This window comes from Pleurodeles waltl, chromosome 6, assembly GCF_031143425.1.
Source record: "Pleurodeles waltl isolate 20211129_DDA chromosome 6, aPleWal1.hap1.20221129, whole genome shotgun sequence".
In the NCBI taxonomy this organism is placed as follows: domain Eukaryota; kingdom Metazoa; phylum Chordata; class Amphibia; order Caudata; family Salamandridae; genus Pleurodeles; species Pleurodeles waltl.
In genome coordinates, this window is record NC_090445.1 from 438,391,198 (window position 1) to 438,409,267 (window position 18,070).

Below are 18,070 nucleotides of genomic sequence, written 5' to 3' on the forward strand. Positions count from 1 at the left end.
ATTCAAATCTTTAGAGGATAATTCCAAATGCACCTACTAGATGGCATAATTTTTCAAAAGATGTAAATCTATTCCCGTTTTTTGAACTGCAAAGGCTGTAAGTAGTACATGCCAGTGCCATTTTCGTCTTTCTTTGGTCTCACTATTTATGGCATTAATTACTGTGCGATACGTTGTTTCTGTTGTGTCTGAGTTCACCCATGAAATAAACCATTCCAGTCTCTGTGCATAGAGTGCCTATTTTCCCATACACACTGTATTTTATTTGTGTTACAAGGAAGCGTATTTTTTTTGTTACACGGAAACAGACTTTGTTGGCACCCAGTACAGGATTACACAGCAGTTCACCTTTTGTTCCATAGTTGCTCCATCGAGTCAACTGCTCCATTGAGATCTCCACCTTGCCCGTAGCCTTGAAACCCGTAGAAATCAACCCCCTGCTGAAAAACCGGATCTCAAAAACTACAGACCCATCTCACTGCTCACCTTCCCAGCCAAAGTCGTCGAAGGCCAACAACACCCAACTTACCGAATTCATTGAAACCAACCACACCCTGGACAGCTCCCTATCAGTCTTCAGAAGCAACCACAGCACCAAGACCGCACTCCTGGAAGCAACGGACGACATCCACACTCTCCTCGACCGAAGCAAAACCGCAGCCCTCATCCTCCAGGACCTCTTTGCTGCCTTCGGCAGCATCTCCCACCACACCCTCTGCACTAGACTCCACAACGCCAGCATCCACGACAAAGCTTTAGAGTGGATCTGCTCCTTCCTCACAGGCCGAACCCATAGAGTCAGGCTCCCACCGTTCTCCTCAAAACAGACGGAGATCAGCTGCAGAGTTCCTCAGGGCTCCTCTCTGAACCCCACCCTCTTCAACACCTACATTGCCTCGCTTCCAAACATTGTCAGAAACCACAGACTCAACATCATCTCCTATGCCGACAGCACCCAGCTGATCCTCTCCCTCACCGACGAGCCTACTACTGCCAAAAGCAACTTCCACTACGGAATGAAGGCATTAGCTGCCTGGATGAAGAACAGCTGCCTGAAACTCAACTCTGAAAAAAACGAGGTTCTCATCCTAGGTTCCGCCCCCTCTGCCTGAGACCATACTTGGTGGCAGTCGGACACCCCGTCCTACCCCTCCCCCCCACACACACATCATGCACGCAACCTTGGCATCATTCTCGACTCCTCACTCAGTGAACAACCAAATTAGCACCCTCTCATCCTCCTGTTTCCACACACTCTGCCTGCTCTGAAAGATTTTCAAATGGATCCCCACTGAGTCCAGGAGAACAGTCACTCAGGCGCTCGTCAGCAGGAAGTTAGACTACGGCAAAGGACTCTATGCCTGCACCACCCAAAAACCTCAAAAGAAACTGCAGAGAATCCAGAACGCCTCAGCCAGACTCATCCTGGACATCCCTTGCCACAGCCACATCGCCGCTCACCTGAGAGACCTTCACTGGCTCCCAATCAACAAGAGAACACCTTCAAGCTCCTCACGCACGCCTATTAGGCCCTCCACAACATCGGACCCTCATACCTCAACCTTTGCTTGTTCTACACGCCCACCAGACACCTCTGCTCCACCCAATTGGCCCTCGCCACAAACCTAAGGATCAGAATCAGTTGGAGGAAGATCCTTCTCTTACCTCACTGCTCAGACCTGGAATGCTCTTCCGCTACACCTCAGTCAATCACACTCACTGCCTCAATTCAAGAAGGACCTCCAGACCTGGCTCTTCCACTGAACTGCAACTGCCCTCTCCTCAGTGCCTTGAGACCCTCATGGGCGACTAGTTGCATGCTACAAGAACCTGATTGATTGATTGAATGGTTAGAATCCAGCCATCGCTTTAGCTTTGCAGACATTATAAACCACTGACAGCTGGAGGGAGCCTTGTGCAACATGAGGCTCCTGCATCTTAATGTCTGACATTGACTAGTAATATGACAACAAAAAATCACTAAAGAATTTAGCATATTTTCCCCATCTGTTGGCACAACTCCTGTGTAATGTGCCTCCTGCATTAGAGCTCTTAGCTGCCCTTTCCCCCGTAAGGAAAGAAAGTATCTTATAGCCTATGTTGCAGTGAGGGGCGTCCTGCACATTCTGTGGCATTCCAGCATTGGCCACTAGATAAATAATGTTGAGGCAAGAATCAGACTGCGCCTTGGAGGGCTGCCCTTTGGGTAGTGGGCCACTGAGTTGTTACTGTGCAGTACCTGTTGCTGGGTACTGGCTTTTACCAATGGTATCTTAAAGGTTCTGCTATTGTACTCCAGTTGAATGAACGTGTTATAACCTTGAAGCACTTGACTTTGCAGTGCAGGGAGGTCAGGCTCTCAAGTCTTACTCTAGGAGATGTTAGTTGGGTATACATTGAGATACAGTATAAGACAGCAAATAGCACCCAGAAAACTAAGGTGGTCATTCTAACCCTGGCGGTAAAAACCGCCAGGGCGAATGACCGCGGTAGCACCGCCAACAGGCTGGCGGTGCACCGCTGGGCATTCTGACCGCGGCGGTTCAGCCGCGGCCAGAAACGGAAAGTCGGCGGTGTACCGCCGACTTTCCGCTGCCCTTGAGAATCCTCCATGGCGGCGGAGCGCACTCCGCCGCCATGGGGATTCTGACACCCCCTACCGTCATCCTGTTCCTGGCGGGTCTCCCGCCAGGAACAGGATGGCGGTAGGGGGTGCCGCGGGGCCCCTGGGGGCCCCTGCAGTGCCCATGCCAATGGCATGGGCACTGCAGGGGCCCCCGTAAGAGGGCCCCACTATGTATTTCAGTGTCTGCTATGCAGACACTGAAATACGCGACGGGTGCCACTGCACCCGTCGCACCTTCCCACTCCGCCGGCTCCATTCGGAGCCGGCGTCCTCGTGGGAAGGCTGTTTCCCACTGGGCTGGCGGGCGGCCTTTTGGCGGTCGCCCGCCAGCCCAGTGGGAAACCCAGAATGACCGCCGCGGTCTTTCGACCGCGGTACGGTCTTCTGGCGGTTCCCGCTTGGCGGGCGGCTCCCGCCGCCCGCCAACATTAGAATCAGGCCCTAAATGTCCAGCGGAAATGGATCTTTATTTACAGGTGAGTAAAATATGGCAATTAGGAGAAAAATACAGCTAGAAAACAAGAAAGTGCTAAGTGTGTATGAGGCTGAGAATGTGCTTATAGATGTCACTGTGGCCGATAATACCCTGACCTTGAGAATTCACATATGTGGGGATAGCACATAAAATACTGGAAATAGGGTGGGGTGGCTGTATCGGGTCCGAGCAAAATGGGTAGTAGAGGTAAGATCCTGAAAAATAAGTAATTCAGATAGCACAGGAAACTCGGACACCATAAGAGATCTTTGTTGTGGGAATATCACAGCAGGCCGCAATGCTGAGGTCTTACCTCAGCAATTCACTGGTGTGGGAACAGTGCATTAAATCCAGAGACTGGAGATCAAATAGTGAGAGTTCCATTGTGTAGTCGTGCCACAGCATCACCTTGAATACTGCTTGTCTGTACTGGAATTAGTTCCTGATCCCCAAGAGGTGCCTCTATAGGTTCCAGAGACTCGACTGGCATCAGTTGAGCTCAAATCCTGAAATTTTGAGGTCTGTGCAGCAGTCTTTGAGAAGGTAACTTTTTCAGTGGGACTAAAGTTGGTTGTATTCTGCACTTTCTCTTTCATGGTAGGTCTGAACGTCTGTCTTTGTCCCAGTCTAGCAAAGCAGACACCCACAGTTAGAGCTTTCTTCTTCTCCTTGCTGTTTTTAATTGAACTTTTAACCCTTTAACCCCTCCCCCACCACACATTCCCCGCTAAGCCTTTTTTGGCTATTTGGGGTAGTTCACGTTCAGGCCCTTAAAGCGTTTTGTCCACATAAACTATCCATGCCAAATATACGGCCTTTTTCCCAAACATCCTGGGGATTCTAAATGGTACCCAGATTTGTGGATTCCACTGGAGGGGACTGAGAAATTAGCCAAAATACAGCTAAATTTGGATTTTTTGGTAAAAATGGAAAAAATCTACTGCACAAAAAAATCTGTTTTTTCCCTGCAAATGGCATCAATGAAAAACTTGCTGGGCTGAAACCACTATCTTCCCAGCTTTAAGGAACAGGCAGACTTGAATCAGAAAAACATTTTTTTCAACACCATTTTGGGATGTTACAGGGACATAGCCCATTTGTCCTATTTTTTGTGCTTTCAGCCTCCTTCTAATTAGTGATAGAGAAGCTACCCTGAGTTGTAATCCTAGCTGTGCTTTTTAATCTTGATCAAGTCATTTTTCCTTCCTGTACCTTGGATCCCTATGTTGGGTGCTGACACACTTGCTAATGGTTTATGTTTTATTCGTTATGCATTTGATACTTTTCTAGCGTGGATGTAGTTATATGGGAAACCGAGTGCCTCACATTTAAAATGATAAGAGCTCAATACTCTGTATGTAAAACAGGCTTAACAAAAAAGAAAAGAGCTACATAAGGAGAACAAGCGTAATTGACATATGTAGGAACCTAGAATTAGACATTAAGGTAAGCTCAGTTTGCTAGAAACTAAAGCTGGAGCCCTATTCCAGTGTAACACTAGAGTTTATGTATTTTCCCCACAGGTGTAATGGCATGGGCGTAGGAAGTGTGGGGGACGCGGGGGATATGTCCCCCCCAGATTTTGGAGTGGGGGGGACACGGGGGACAAGGGTGGGGGGGACGAGGGGACAGAAGAATTTTCCCTTCTCCTGTAATTCGCAGGGCCATTAGCGCATGAAAGCGCTTCCTATATGGCTCTGCACTTGACCTGTGACCTGGCTCCAGGACACTCGCCCTCTGCCCTTTTGTTGAGCTGCAGCACACAAGGGATTCTTTCTCACCTTGCCGCCACAGCTGCCTGCAGTCTGCACTTCTGAGAACAAAGGGAGAGGAGAGGCCCTTTGTTGATTGCTGTGTGCATCCAGTCCCTCCTGAGCCCGACCCTTCCTGTCCCTTGAAGATCGAACCCTGAAGACAGCAGCAAGATTTGAGAAGGTAAGGAGGTTTGGGTAATTAAATAAACTATTGCTAAGTAACTCCCTTTCTTTTTAAATACAGCGCTGTGTTGCAGAGTATCTCCCTTTCTAAAAACAGTATTGTTGAGTTACTGTTAGATATGAGCAGGGCAGGCTTTAGCGCGCTAGTGGCACCCTGTGCGCCAGTGTTTGTTAGGGCCCCCCTTTCTGTCGCCTCTCTCTCACTCTCTTCTCTCCTGTCTCCAGCTTGCCTGCCCCAGTGCTAATTATTGTCCCCTAAGTTGACATCCTGCCCCCCCCAACATTTCTGTCCCCTGTCTCTCCCTCAGCCTTCCTGGTATTTGTGAAAGCCCGCTCTGAAGGGCAAGGGCTGTCTGTAAATCTCATTTCCTGCCAATGGCCTGTGGATGCGAAGCCAGCACTGTGGCAGCTCACAGGCTTTACAGGACTTCACGGGCTATGGTGGAACAGAGCCTGACACTGCTGGATAGACAGCGGAGAGACCAGCACACAGCATGGGTCCCAGGAAGAACCAGGTGGCCTAAGAGATGGACAGGGCAAGGTAAGGCAGCTAGGGCGATGCAACCGGTGCTGCCGCACTGGGTGCTGACTTAGGATGGGGGTGCTATGTTTGCAAGTATATTGTGACTTTAAAAGCACCTGCTGGATGTTCCTTGCCACCAACAGTTTTCAGGCAACAATAAAAATCTTAAGATAATTCCGGTGATTAATGGTCATTCTGGAGAGAGACTGAAGTTTTGTCTAGTGGAAGTTTTGACTCATCATAACGTACAGGGTTACTATGCCTGCTACAAAGGCCGTCTACATGCAGATCACAAAGTGTATATAATGTGAATAGGTCAGTGGGTTTCTGCTTTTGTCAGATGCAGAAAAGTACCCTCTTTTTGGCATGGTTACCCCACTTTTTGCCTGTTGTCAGTATATTTTGACTGTGTTCACTGGGATCCTGCTAACCAGGACCCCAGTGCTCTCTCCCATTAAATTTGGTTGCTTGGACCACACACACCCCCCACTTGGCATACTGGTGCCCCTTATAAGTCCCTAGTATATGGTACCCAGGTACCCAGGGCATGGGGGGATCAGGGGTTCCCATGGGCTGCAGCATTTATTATGTATTATGCCACCCATAGGAGCCCATGTAAACTGTGTCTGCAGGCCTGCCATTGCAGCCTGCGTGAAAAGGTGCTTGCACCCTTTCACTTCAGGCCACTGCACCAGGTCACTGTAAGTCACCCCATGGTAGGCCCTCCTAGCCCAGAGGGTAGGGTGCAAGTACCTGTGTGTGAGGGCACCTCTGCAGGAGCAGAGGTGCCCCCACGAACTCCAGCTCCATTTTCCTGGACCTCGTGAGTGCGGGGACGCCATTTTACGTTTGTACTGGACATAGGTCACTACCTATGTCCAGCTACATAATGGTAACTCCGAACCTGGGCATGTTTTGTAACAAACATGTCAGAATCATACCCCAATACTATTGTCAGTATTGATTGTATGATTCCATGCACTTTGGGGGCTCCTTAGAGGATCCCCAGCATTGCTCCTACCAGCTTTATGGGGTCTTCTGAACAGCTCACACTGCTGCCACCCCTCAGACAGATTTCTGCCCTCCTTCTGCTGCTTGAGCAGCTCATGCCCAGGAAGGCAGAACAAAGGATTTCCTTTGGAAGAGGGAGGCAACACCCTCTCCGTTACAAGGCTTGGGAGGGGTAGCCTCGCCAAGCTACTAGTATGCTCTGAAGGGCACATTTGGTGCCCTCCTTGCATAAACCAGTCTGTACCAGTTCAGGGACCTCAGCCCCTACTCTGGCGTGAAACTGGACAATGGAAATGGCGTAACCACTCCCCTGTACATCACCACCCTAGGGGTGGTGCCCAGAGCTCCTCCAGGTGGCCACTTGATTCTTCCATCTTGAATCTAAGGTTGGCAGAGGCCTCTGTGATAATCTGAGTGGCCAGGTCAGGGAGGTGACATCACAGCCCCCTCCTAGGTGGTCACCCGGCTAGGTGAACAATCCCCCTTTCTGGGCTATTTTGGGTTTCCCTCTTGGGTGGGTCCTCAGATTTGACGTGCAAGATTCCAGCAGGACTCCTCTGCAACGTTTACTTTGACTTCTGGCCACTGGAACCGCAACTGGACTTCACAGGAACCTACAATCTGCAGCTCCAGCGACGACTTTGCCACGCAACATTGTTTCTCCGACTCCTTCCAGCAACTGCAACATTTGCCCAGCTGTGCTTCCTCTGAGGGCAGCAAGTCTTCAGTCTGCATGAGAAGAAAGAAGGAAAATTCCTTGAAGTGAAGGAGTCACTTATCTGCATCCGCAGGCACCAACTGCAACAACAACCGGCTGCGTGGATCTCCTCTCCTCCTGAGCTGCGTGGATCCTGCATCAGGGGTGGTAGTCTGGAGTGGTCTCCTTGGTCCTCTCTACCAGCTGCCCAACTTTGGAGTAGGTAGGTCCTTGCCTTCCCATGCAGAACAGTACCCCCATGCACCGCATCTCTTGCAGCTACCCCCGGCACTCTTCTCTGTGAAGCACAGCCCTCAATGTGCTTCGCCTGTGAAGTGGGACCTCTCTTCAGGTGTGCTGTGGGCCTCTCTACAGCTGCTGGGCTCCTTGCCTGTAGGTCTTCTGTGGGGGCTGCCTCTCCTCCTCCAGACTCTCTGCCTTGCTGATGGTCACCTGGTCTAGTTTCTTGCAGTCTTGTCTGCGTTTGCAATATCCTTCTCTGAAGTCCTTTTGGTGGGTCAGGGAAAAAACTGTAACTTACCTCTTTTCTCCTGGTCGCTGGGGGGCACTCTGGTACTTACCTTTGGGGTTTCCTAGTTCCTCCAGCTCCCCTCTACCAATTCCACTTCCTTGGGTGGGGACCCGGATTTCGCATTTCACTTTCTTAGTATATGGTCTGGTCCCCTCTAGTCCTTCCATATTGCCTATTGCTTTTCACTGTTTTCTATTGCTTTTTATGCCAATTTGTGATTGCTGCTGTACATATAATAGTGTATTACTTACATCCTATTGGAGTTTTGCCTATCTAGTGTTTTAGTGTTTGTGTTACTGTAATAAGGAACCTTTATTTTCGTAACACGTGTTTCTTTCATGTGTGTAAGTGCTGTGTGACTACAGTGGTATTGCATGATCTTTGCATGTGTCCTAGATAAGTCTTGGCTGCTCATCCACGGCTAACTCTAGAGAGCCTGGCTTCTAGACACTGCCTACACTTCACTAATAAGGTGATACCTGGACCTGGTATAAGGTGATAATACTATAGGTACTCACCACACACAAGGCCAGCTTCCTACATCAGAGAGCTTCTTTTTTGTCCCCTGCAATTTATAAATGAAAACTGAATATAGAACAGTGAGCAATGAACTCATCAAAGAGCTGCATGCAAACATCAAGGTATAGATTAGAGCGTCATGATTTCCCCCCACTTTTTGATTAACTTAATGTTGCAAAACAAGTTGATTTGAGTGCAGTTCTTATTATTAAAGAGAGCCCCCAACCATGGTGTTATGTTTTAAATTCTGAGTTTGCGCTTCTCCAGATAAAGCACTCTGAAACTATACCTGCTACCAGTATGGATGACCTGTGACACCTACACCTTGTAGTCCTCTGTCTTATGTAACATTTCATATACACTGATTTACACATATATGATGATTGTCTCTGCGTAATGTCTGTGTGATGTAAAGTGCTTTGACACCCTAGACTGGTATGAGGGATGAATGATAGAACAACACATGCGTATATCGTGCATGCCTTAACATTGCGGTCTCAACAATGACCGTGTCTTTACTACGCATGCCTTTACAACGAATTTCATTGTAAAAGCATGTTTGGTAAAGGAACATGCGTGGTAAATTCTCCCTACCCTGCCCCCTTACACCTGATACCATACTCCACCCATCCAAGCACTTAAAACTGCCCCTGCCCTGAGCCCTAAACCCCCCTGCCCTGAGCCCTAAAAGTAACCCTGCCCTGTCCTAAAAACTACCCCGACCCCCACTCTGAAGCCTAAAACCTACCCTGAACTGCTCTAAAAACTACCTTGATGCCCCTGCCCCCACCCTGAACCCTAAAACCTACCCCGCTCTGTCCTAAATACTACATGACCCCCACCCTGTACCCTAAAACCTATCCCACACTGTCCTAAAACTACTTGAACTCCATGCACTCCTCCTGACCCCTAAAACCTACCCCACCCTGTCCTAAAAACTACCCCGACCCTACCCTGCCCTAAAAATGACCCCAACCTCCCACTCTAAACCCGGCCACAGCCCTACTTACCTCTCTCTCCTCTGCTTCTTCCTGTTCCACCCGGACAGCTAGACCGCTATCTATGCTGTAACCACGCATATGTGTGGTAAAGATATGTGTGGCAAAGGTATGTGTGCTAGACCCATATTTGTGGTAATGGCAGCATGGTCAATGCATTGCATTGCATTGATTGCGTTGTAAGGGATATTTCCCGGTATGAGTGATGCTATAAAATGAATGAAATGCATCTGAGAGAGAGTGGTGATGGATAGTAGTGAGGGAATCCGTGGCAGAGGTGGTCACTGGGGGGCACCAACAAACAATGTCGCACAGGGTGCCACCAGCACTAAGGACGGCCCTATCAGACAGCACAGCAGTTCACAGGAACGCGGCAACACAGAGACTGCCACTTGACAGTCAGACAAGGACCTAGCAGCAATCATAGGCCTTACTGGCCTTCATAGGCAGGCGGAGGCCCAGAGACTTATACAGCCTGACTAATAAGAAAGCTCCCAACAGGCAGCACAGTGCCTGGCAGGCAGCACAGGAATCGACAGGAAGCACTGCGCCCAGCAGGCAGTACAGGCCTCTTAGGACTTCACACAGGCGAACAGCATCACAGAGCCTGTCGCTGCCTAACAGGCAGCAAAGGGCCCAGCAGACAGGGAATTGCAGGCCACACAGGACTCGACTGGAAGCGACCGTCTTCCCCATCTCCCCCCACCACAGCAACCCTTCTGGGTGCAAACTTTGTGCAGGGGGCCCACCTCAAGGTTGTCCCTGTCCCCCCCAGAAATTTAGTGTCTCCTACGCCCCTGTGTAATGGTATACTCCTGTATCTTGTGCAATTCAAACCATTTGGAGAGGCGAAGAGGAATGGGAGGAGCACGGGCAGTCAGTGGTGTTGCTGCGAGCTCAATTGGGCGGCACAGACAGCCTGAGGGAGCGCCTTCCCCTTTCCATCCAGTGTTGTTCAGTGTCGGTAGCGGCCTGGTGCCAGCAGGAGAACTGGGCATCAGCACTGTAAGGAGTGGAGGAGAAAAGGGGCCTTTTCAGTCATGGCCCTACAGGAGGCGAAAGCGACTGCATACTTGTCACTCGCCGAAGGAGTCGCACAGAATAAAATAATTCATGCTAGTGTGACGTCCTTTAAGCCACATCACCAAAAACTTGATAGATACATAATAGGACATTTTAAACATCCGCAAAATACAGTGAGCTTCGGAAACGGCCCATTCAAACAATGGCAAAGCACAAAAAAGACCGAAAACCCAGAGGTGGGCCGACTGAAAAAACACTTTGTGGTATGTGCTCTTTTTGTAAGAATTGGTGACATGAGGTATACCTGGCCTAAAATACTTCAATGTGCAAAAAAGGAATTGCCAACTAAAGTAAACTGAAATGACGGCCTCATTCTCATTCATCCTGTCTTTCAAGCCCCTGTACTACTGACACTGGAGGTGATAAATCTCCTTGGAAGATATCTTATCGTGCAGTGCCTTACAAAAGGCATAAACGTTTCTTTCACGACAGGCGCGAAGGGTGAAGTATTGTAAAGCAAAGCCCAGGATTTATTGGCTTTTAGCGAAGTGGCGGCAGCGCTGCCTTGACTATCACTGAGTGCTAAATGGAGCTGATAAACGAGCAAATGTTACCAGGACTGCAGTGTAGCTTGTTTATCATTTCATGAGGCAAGGCCTTGGGATCCGCTTCTTGACGTGATGGAGAGTCGTCTGGGTAAGTCTTCATTCTGATTTTCTCCCCTTTTAAGCTGTCGCATTTACTAACAGCAGGCCTCCAGCTCCCAGTGGCCAGTAGACACTGTGATTGATAAATGTGTAATTGAAAAATAGTATTTTTTTTTTAAATGGTAGAAATTGAAAGTGCAGGGAAATGTTCCATATTATGAACATTTGGCATAACATGTTTCTGCACTTTACATTTCTCATATAAAAAAAAAAAAATGGTTATACGTGTTATGGTATATGTCAAAAGGTACGTCACGTGCCACAATTACATATGACACAGGCTCTCAGCAATACACATATGTCCCATTCATACACACACATGCTCATGCATCCCTACATATCACGCTCTCACTGGGGAACATGGCTGCCCTGTGATAGTATCCCTACTCAAAGTAATTTGTTCAAACCATAGTATCTGGCTCTGTGGATATTAGGCTTAAAGTCAATGTAGCTGGGAGTGGGGGTGTCTGGTAACGATGCACAAGTTGTTTAGCCTCCAGTAGCTCAAAATTAGTTTCACAGGTCAGAAGTAGCTCTCACTACAGAAAAGGTTGGAGACCTCTGCTCTACACACTCCATCTCTCCACCTGACAGGAAGGGTAGATGCCTGGGTAATGCGGGCAAAATAATTTTGGCAATGGCAGCTACTACCGGTAGAGCAACCAATGCCCTAGCCGTATTGGTAAGACACAGCAGGCAGAAGTGGTCCGACCTAGGAGGTTATCTTGAGTTACTACCAGAAGACAAGAGGAATAAAGCAAGAACGCCCATTCAAGAGTATGAAAGAACATATGCAGAGATTATTGGCATGGTCTTGGATGTTGCCTCCACCGGGTTTCACCAGCTGGCCAACTCAGTAATCTTGAGGAGGCCACAATAGCTCAAAGCAATCTACTTTCGAACTGAGTTGCAGACTAAAATATTAGAAATGTCTGACAATATCAGACAATCCTGATAGAAGGCCTGACAAAACTAAGTCTGAGCCTTCCACACTTTCTTTGAAGGCACCTTCTAGTTCTGACATAAAAAAGGCATTGACGGACCCCTCATCAACAAAACATGCTTTGTCTAAGAAACCGTTGATGACATGCCTTAAACCCTATTCGGAAAGTCCATGGACAGTGCTCTCCAGTCCATAAAATTAAATACGGAGACAGCAAGGTCTTAGGAGGTTTGCAAAAGTACCATTTTCACCCATATTGTGTCACTAGAGGACGGGGCCAATGTTCTTGTAGCAAAAACGTCAGGTCCTAAAGATTCCAACCCTACCCTTAAACACAGTAAGGTTAGCGCCAACAGGACTTCCAACAGCTGTATGGGCCACCGCCGACTGCAATCTACTTAAGATAGACTCCACGTAAGAGGTACTCAGCACCTAACAGAGGAGAAGACTCATCAAGGCATCACTCATGTCTTTCAGGCACCGGTCAGCCTTGTCCCCACAGAGGGTGGGTGAAAGAGTCTCCAGTTACTACAAAAACTAGAAAGCTATTGCCACAGATAGAAGAGTGCTGGATCTGATTCAGCATGGCCAGGCTTTAGAATTTATTCAGAAACCACCTGAAAATCCACCTTGCAAGACATCACATCACCATTGTCTGTTAAAATTGGAGATTCTTTTCACTTCCCCAGAAATAAGCCATAAAAGGAGTGATCCCTTACACCCATCAGAACACAGGATTCTATTTCGGCTTTTTCCTTATCAAGAAAACAATTGGGACCAGTGAGTTAAATGCTCGAGTTACAGCAGCTAACTTTGGAAGGTTACGCTGCAGGAAATCAACCAGTTACTAGACCAAGGAGATTTTATGACCTTCCTACATCAAGATGCTTATTCATATTCCTCCATCCCAATCATGGAAAACTTGTAAGATTCAAGGGGGCTGGCTGTCATTACCAATTTTAAAATTCTACCCTTCTGTCTCAAGCCCGCTCATCAGATTTTTTTATCAATTGCATGGCCTTGATCCTCGGTCGCCCCTTACAGGAAAGGGCACCAGATTGTTCTTTACTGGAGCAATTTACCTATTAAAAGCCCTTTGAATAACTCTGCAAAGGAATCAACAAGTGCATATCTTCCGTTGTTTAGGGATCTAGGTTTTATGCAAAAAAAAAAAAAATCTTGCCTCCAGCCATAAAGTTTCTAGGAGCACTTTTGGATTCAATTTTGTGCAAATCCTTTCCCTGCAAATGTAAGGATGCTGAGGATAATCAATCTGGCCACCTCCCTCTCGAAAAGATGTGTTTCAGTTTGATCATTCAAATAATTTCTGGGGATGATGCCCTCCTGCATTCTCCTAGTTCTCCCCATCACCTCTGCATGAGGCCATTTCAAGAAGAAGTATACAAACATTGGTCAAAGAGCCAAGGAAATTATTCAGATAACTCTCAACATGAGGTCCGCCATTGCTTTGGTGGATGCAGAAAGACAATGTCTCATTAAGCCTCACATTTCTGAACTCATTGCCTTATTTTGTGAAAACCATAGGTTTATCCTTAGCTGGATGGGGAGCACGTTTACAGGACCTGGAGGTCAACGGAAAATGGTCTTTCAAGAAACATGCATATCAATCTTCTAGAGATAAAGACCGTTGCCTTAGGAGGACAATCCTTTTATCTAATAGTAAGGCACTCCTACTTGCTTATTCATACGGAAAACACAACAACTATGTACTCCTTGAACAAGAAAGGTGGGAAAAGCATGCACCTGTTGTCAATGGGAGTCAACAGATATGTAAATGGATTCTGCAACACCAGGTCACACTGAAGGTGGAGCGTGTTCCTGGAATAAACAACCAATGGGCAGACACTTAGGCCCTCATTACAACCCTGGCGGACGGTGTTAAGTCAACGGTAGCACCACCAACAGGCTGGTGGTAATTACTGCCAAATTATGACATTGGCGGTTTGGCACTTGCCAATGTACCACACAGTCCGCCACGGCGGTAACGACCGCCAGGCTGGAGACCACGGTCTCTAGCCCGGCGGCCGTTACTAGTCCACCTGCGGGAACATGACCCCGCATACCGCCACGAAAACCATGGTGGTAGGCACTATCAGTGCCAGGGAATTCCTTCCCTGACACTGATAGGGGTCTTCCCCGCCCCCCTCACCAGAGTCCACCCCCAACACCCATGAACCCCCTACTACCCCTCAAAGGTGGTAGGGCCCGCTCCCCTCCCCCACCCCGATCTCCAGGGCCCCCCCAGACATACTCCTTACCCTCCCCACTCACACACATACACATACATGCCCACATACATACACGTTACATCCCCACTACACACATCACACCCCCGCAAACATCCACGCATCCACACCCCCCTCTAAACACTCGCACTCACCCCCATTCATGCACACACCACACAACACCCCTCCGCCCCCCTCCCCTGTCGGACGATCACCTTACCTGCCTCGGTGGTCATCTGGGAGGGAACGGGTTCCATGGGGGCTGCTCCGCCACCAGCACCCCGTCACCAGAACACCGCCATGCCGAAAACTGAAGCGTGATTAGGTGGCCGGTGTTCTAATGATGTGGCGGTGATGGAGGAGCAACCTCCACTGCATTGCCGACCGCCAGTATGGCTGCTTGCAGCTCTCCGACCAAAAAATGGCGGAGGGTCGCCACCAGTCATAATATGCTTGGCAGAAGGTCTTCTGTCCAGCCGAGGTCATAATGAGAACCTTACAGTTGAGCATGGAGAGAGTGCACGAGTGGGACTTGGACCAAAGTCAACTGACGGTTATTATTCAAATCAGGGGAAGTCCAGCCCTAGACTTGTTTGCAACACCACAATTACAGATGTTGTTTGTATGACAGGAGATATCTTCAAAAAGGGTTGAGGGGGAAATGCCTTATAAATAGCCTTGACAGGAATATTCACTTATGCATTTACCCCACTTCCACTAATTCCCAGATTACTGAACGAAATTAAAAGAGCACCATATTGCTTTATTCTCATAGCTTTAGCTTGGCAAAAAAAATATTGGTACACAGAGCTACTTCTCCTATTAGAACAGCAGCGTATTCTGCCCAGGCCAGCAAATGGTCTGTTAACGATAAGCAAGGGCCAATTTGTTCATGCAACACCTTGATCTCTCAATTTCTCGGCCTGGCTCCTGAATACAATGAGTTCCATCTCTTAAGTATTTTAGATGAATGAAGGCTAATTTTACTTAAAGCCAGAGCTGTAACAATTAACTCGACCTATGAAACTGAGCATTCATGTTTTTGGGGCGGAGAACGTCTGGGCCTTTCTCATGCATCCGTCAGAGAGCACCTAGAGGCAATTGGTCAATTATTGCTCTGGTCCAGTAAACTGGTCAAGGAGTTTCTTAAGGGTTTTTTCATGACTCATCCTCCCATTACCAAACCAACAGTTTCTTGGCAACTGAACATAGTACTTCCTCAGCTGGAGAAGGACCTGTTTGAACCTATTCATTAAGCAGGCTTCAAAAACCTATCTTGGGAGATAACTTCTTTGTTGCCCCTAAAGTATGGCCGGGTAATTAGTGCAATCAAAACATTCACTATTAAGGAACCATACATGTAATTCAAAGATGATAAAGTCATATTAAGAATTAACCCTCACTTTATCATATAGTAATGTCAGATTTTTATCTTAATGAGCCAGTAGTCCTTATGTCTTTTTTTCCGAAGCCCTACTAATGCAGCGGAAAAAGCTCATACTCTTGATATTTAAAGATGCCTCAAATTCTATATAGACAAAACTACAAACTTCAGGAAATCAGACAAGCTTTTGATAGCTTATGGACCACTTATAAAAGGACATGGACTATTGAGGGTCTCTGAAGCGCCTGTTTATGGCACCAGAAAACTGGACATCCTCTAGATAGAAAGGTCAAAGTAAACTTCACAGAAGTGTTTCTCCTTTTTCTGCTCTTTTTGACAGAGTATCTTTACCAGACATCTGCAGAGCTGCTACATGAAGTAAAAGGCATACATTTACTATATTCTTTCACTTGTGCCTTTGATGTGTGCTTCCTACTTCCACTGATTGAGAGTTCTATTAAGGTGACAACTACCTGTTGTTTGAATTCAAGCATATGAATCTATGAAAGATTCAGTACTGGAGAAAGAAAGCAAATTACATACCTGTACATTGTAGTTCTTCAGTATTTATATCTTTCATAGATTCACATGCAACCCTCCCTCCTCTTCAATAGCAGCTCACTTCTTGTAATACCTCACCTTATTACCTTTGCATCTGTGCTGAGAAATCTGAGGTACCTGGCCCTTGAGGGAAAGAGTGCTTTTGGAGCTGCTTCCTGATTGGCTGAGGGTTGACTCTTCATAAAATGTTGTGAATCTTGTAACAACATCACTTCTTTTAACTTGTTAAACAATGCTTTTACTTATACTGATTGTGATAATTACCGTGGGACTCTCACCTCGATGATGGGGAAGATTCAAGCATCAGTGAAAGATATAAATACTGGAGAACTACAGTGTACAGGTAACTATCTTTCTTTCTTGAAATAAACTTCTCATGCTTTCTCTAAAGCAGAATACTTGCAGCTCTTCTGTAATAATACAGTCTGCACCTTGCTTTCAAGATCCAAGATATGTTATCCAAAATTTGGTGAATGAATGATTCCCCATATAAACGTGCTAGACATTTGTGAGCTGTGCAGAGTAAATGTGCTTGAGCTATTGGTCTGGGTTTGAGAAATCCAACATATTCCCGACTTCTGATGATGTTTAGTTCTATGTAATCCATTACAAGTAGGGATATTGAGAGGCCTCTCTGAAATACTTCCACATCATATATCTACAGACCTTCTTTGATGAATATGGCATATTCTGTGAAATAGCTCTGATTCCAAATGCATACTCTGAGTAACAGTGGTGCTGTGCAGCATGCTGTGTGACAATAATTCTGATAGTGATTCATTTAATCATATTCCATGTATTAGTGATTTGGATGTGTATGTTGTGTGGGGCATTTATTTTGGTGGGCATATTGTCTATTACAGTAATTCTACTGGGCGTAATCTGTTCAAAGGTCATTCTACTGAATATATTATTTGGGGCATTGATTCTGATGACCATATATTTTGCCACAATATGTGTGATGTGCATGGTTTGTAAAAATAAGAACAAATAAATATGAATTTGCACATTCTGATGTGATTGTTCTGTGGGATAGTAATTGTGATTCTGATATTTCTGGCACACACTCGATTTTGTGCTTGTTAAGTCACTTACATGTTTTCATAGAGACAGACAAGACTGACACGCCTGTGGACACACCTGTCCCAGACCCAAGCTGGTGAGAACCTTTCCTTTGATCTAAATGATTAGTCTAACTTTCACCTGTCTTTTCTCTTTAGCCTACACCAAGAGTCAGGTGGACATTGCTACCCAGGGCTGGTTCATTGGCCTCATGTGTGCAGTGGCACTGCTGGTGCTCATCCTTCTTATCGTCTGCTTTATTCGGAGAAGTCGTGGTGGAAAATACCCAGGTAGGGGATCCATCTGCATAACACCACTGACTGATAGAGCTGGATGATGTTTGGGAGTAGTCGAACGAGTGCCATAGGAAATCGAAGGGAACAATTTGTTGGATATTTTCGCTTCTGCTCATCTCTGTAGGGTCCAGGCCAATCGAACGTTAGTTCCACATCATAGGCAGGTGAAAAAAGGGTATTGCATCCCCATCCCTCCAACCAGTCACAGAAGTACGGTGCATCATGTGTCCAAAGAATAGGTTTTCAGCTGTTTGTTACACCTGTCCTATCTTTCACTTTTAACTTCAAAGTTTCCTCCCATTTCAGCTCTTTTGTCCTTTACCCAGATAGTATCTGTCCCCGTACAGACTAGATTATGGCAGACTGCGGTAGGGTCCCCAATGTGTCTCCTACTTTGAGGCCAAGGGAGTAGCCTCCATGGCTTAATCATAATAAAATTGCATAGGTGGTGGCAATATTTAAGATTTGGGCTACAAACATTTTACTGTACTGTGGAGGACAACGGCTGGTATACCATCCCTTGCAAAATT

At 47.0% G+C, this 18,070-nt stretch overlaps 1 protein-coding gene across 7 annotated transcripts in view; it reads left to right on the forward strand.

The window, feature by feature from the left end:
- NFASC (neurofascin) overlaps window positions 1-18,070 on the forward strand; it is a 733,849-nt gene that overhangs the window by 670,548 nt on the left and 45,231 nt on the right. For all 7 annotated transcript variants that reach the window (XM_069238522.1, XM_069238515.1, XM_069238519.1 and 4 more), the window contains one exon: window positions 17,403-17,534. In XM_069238522.1, the coding sequence (XP_069094623.1) occupies window positions 17,403-17,534 (132 nt within the window). The remainder of the gene's footprint in view (window positions 1-17,402; window positions 17,535-18,070) is intronic.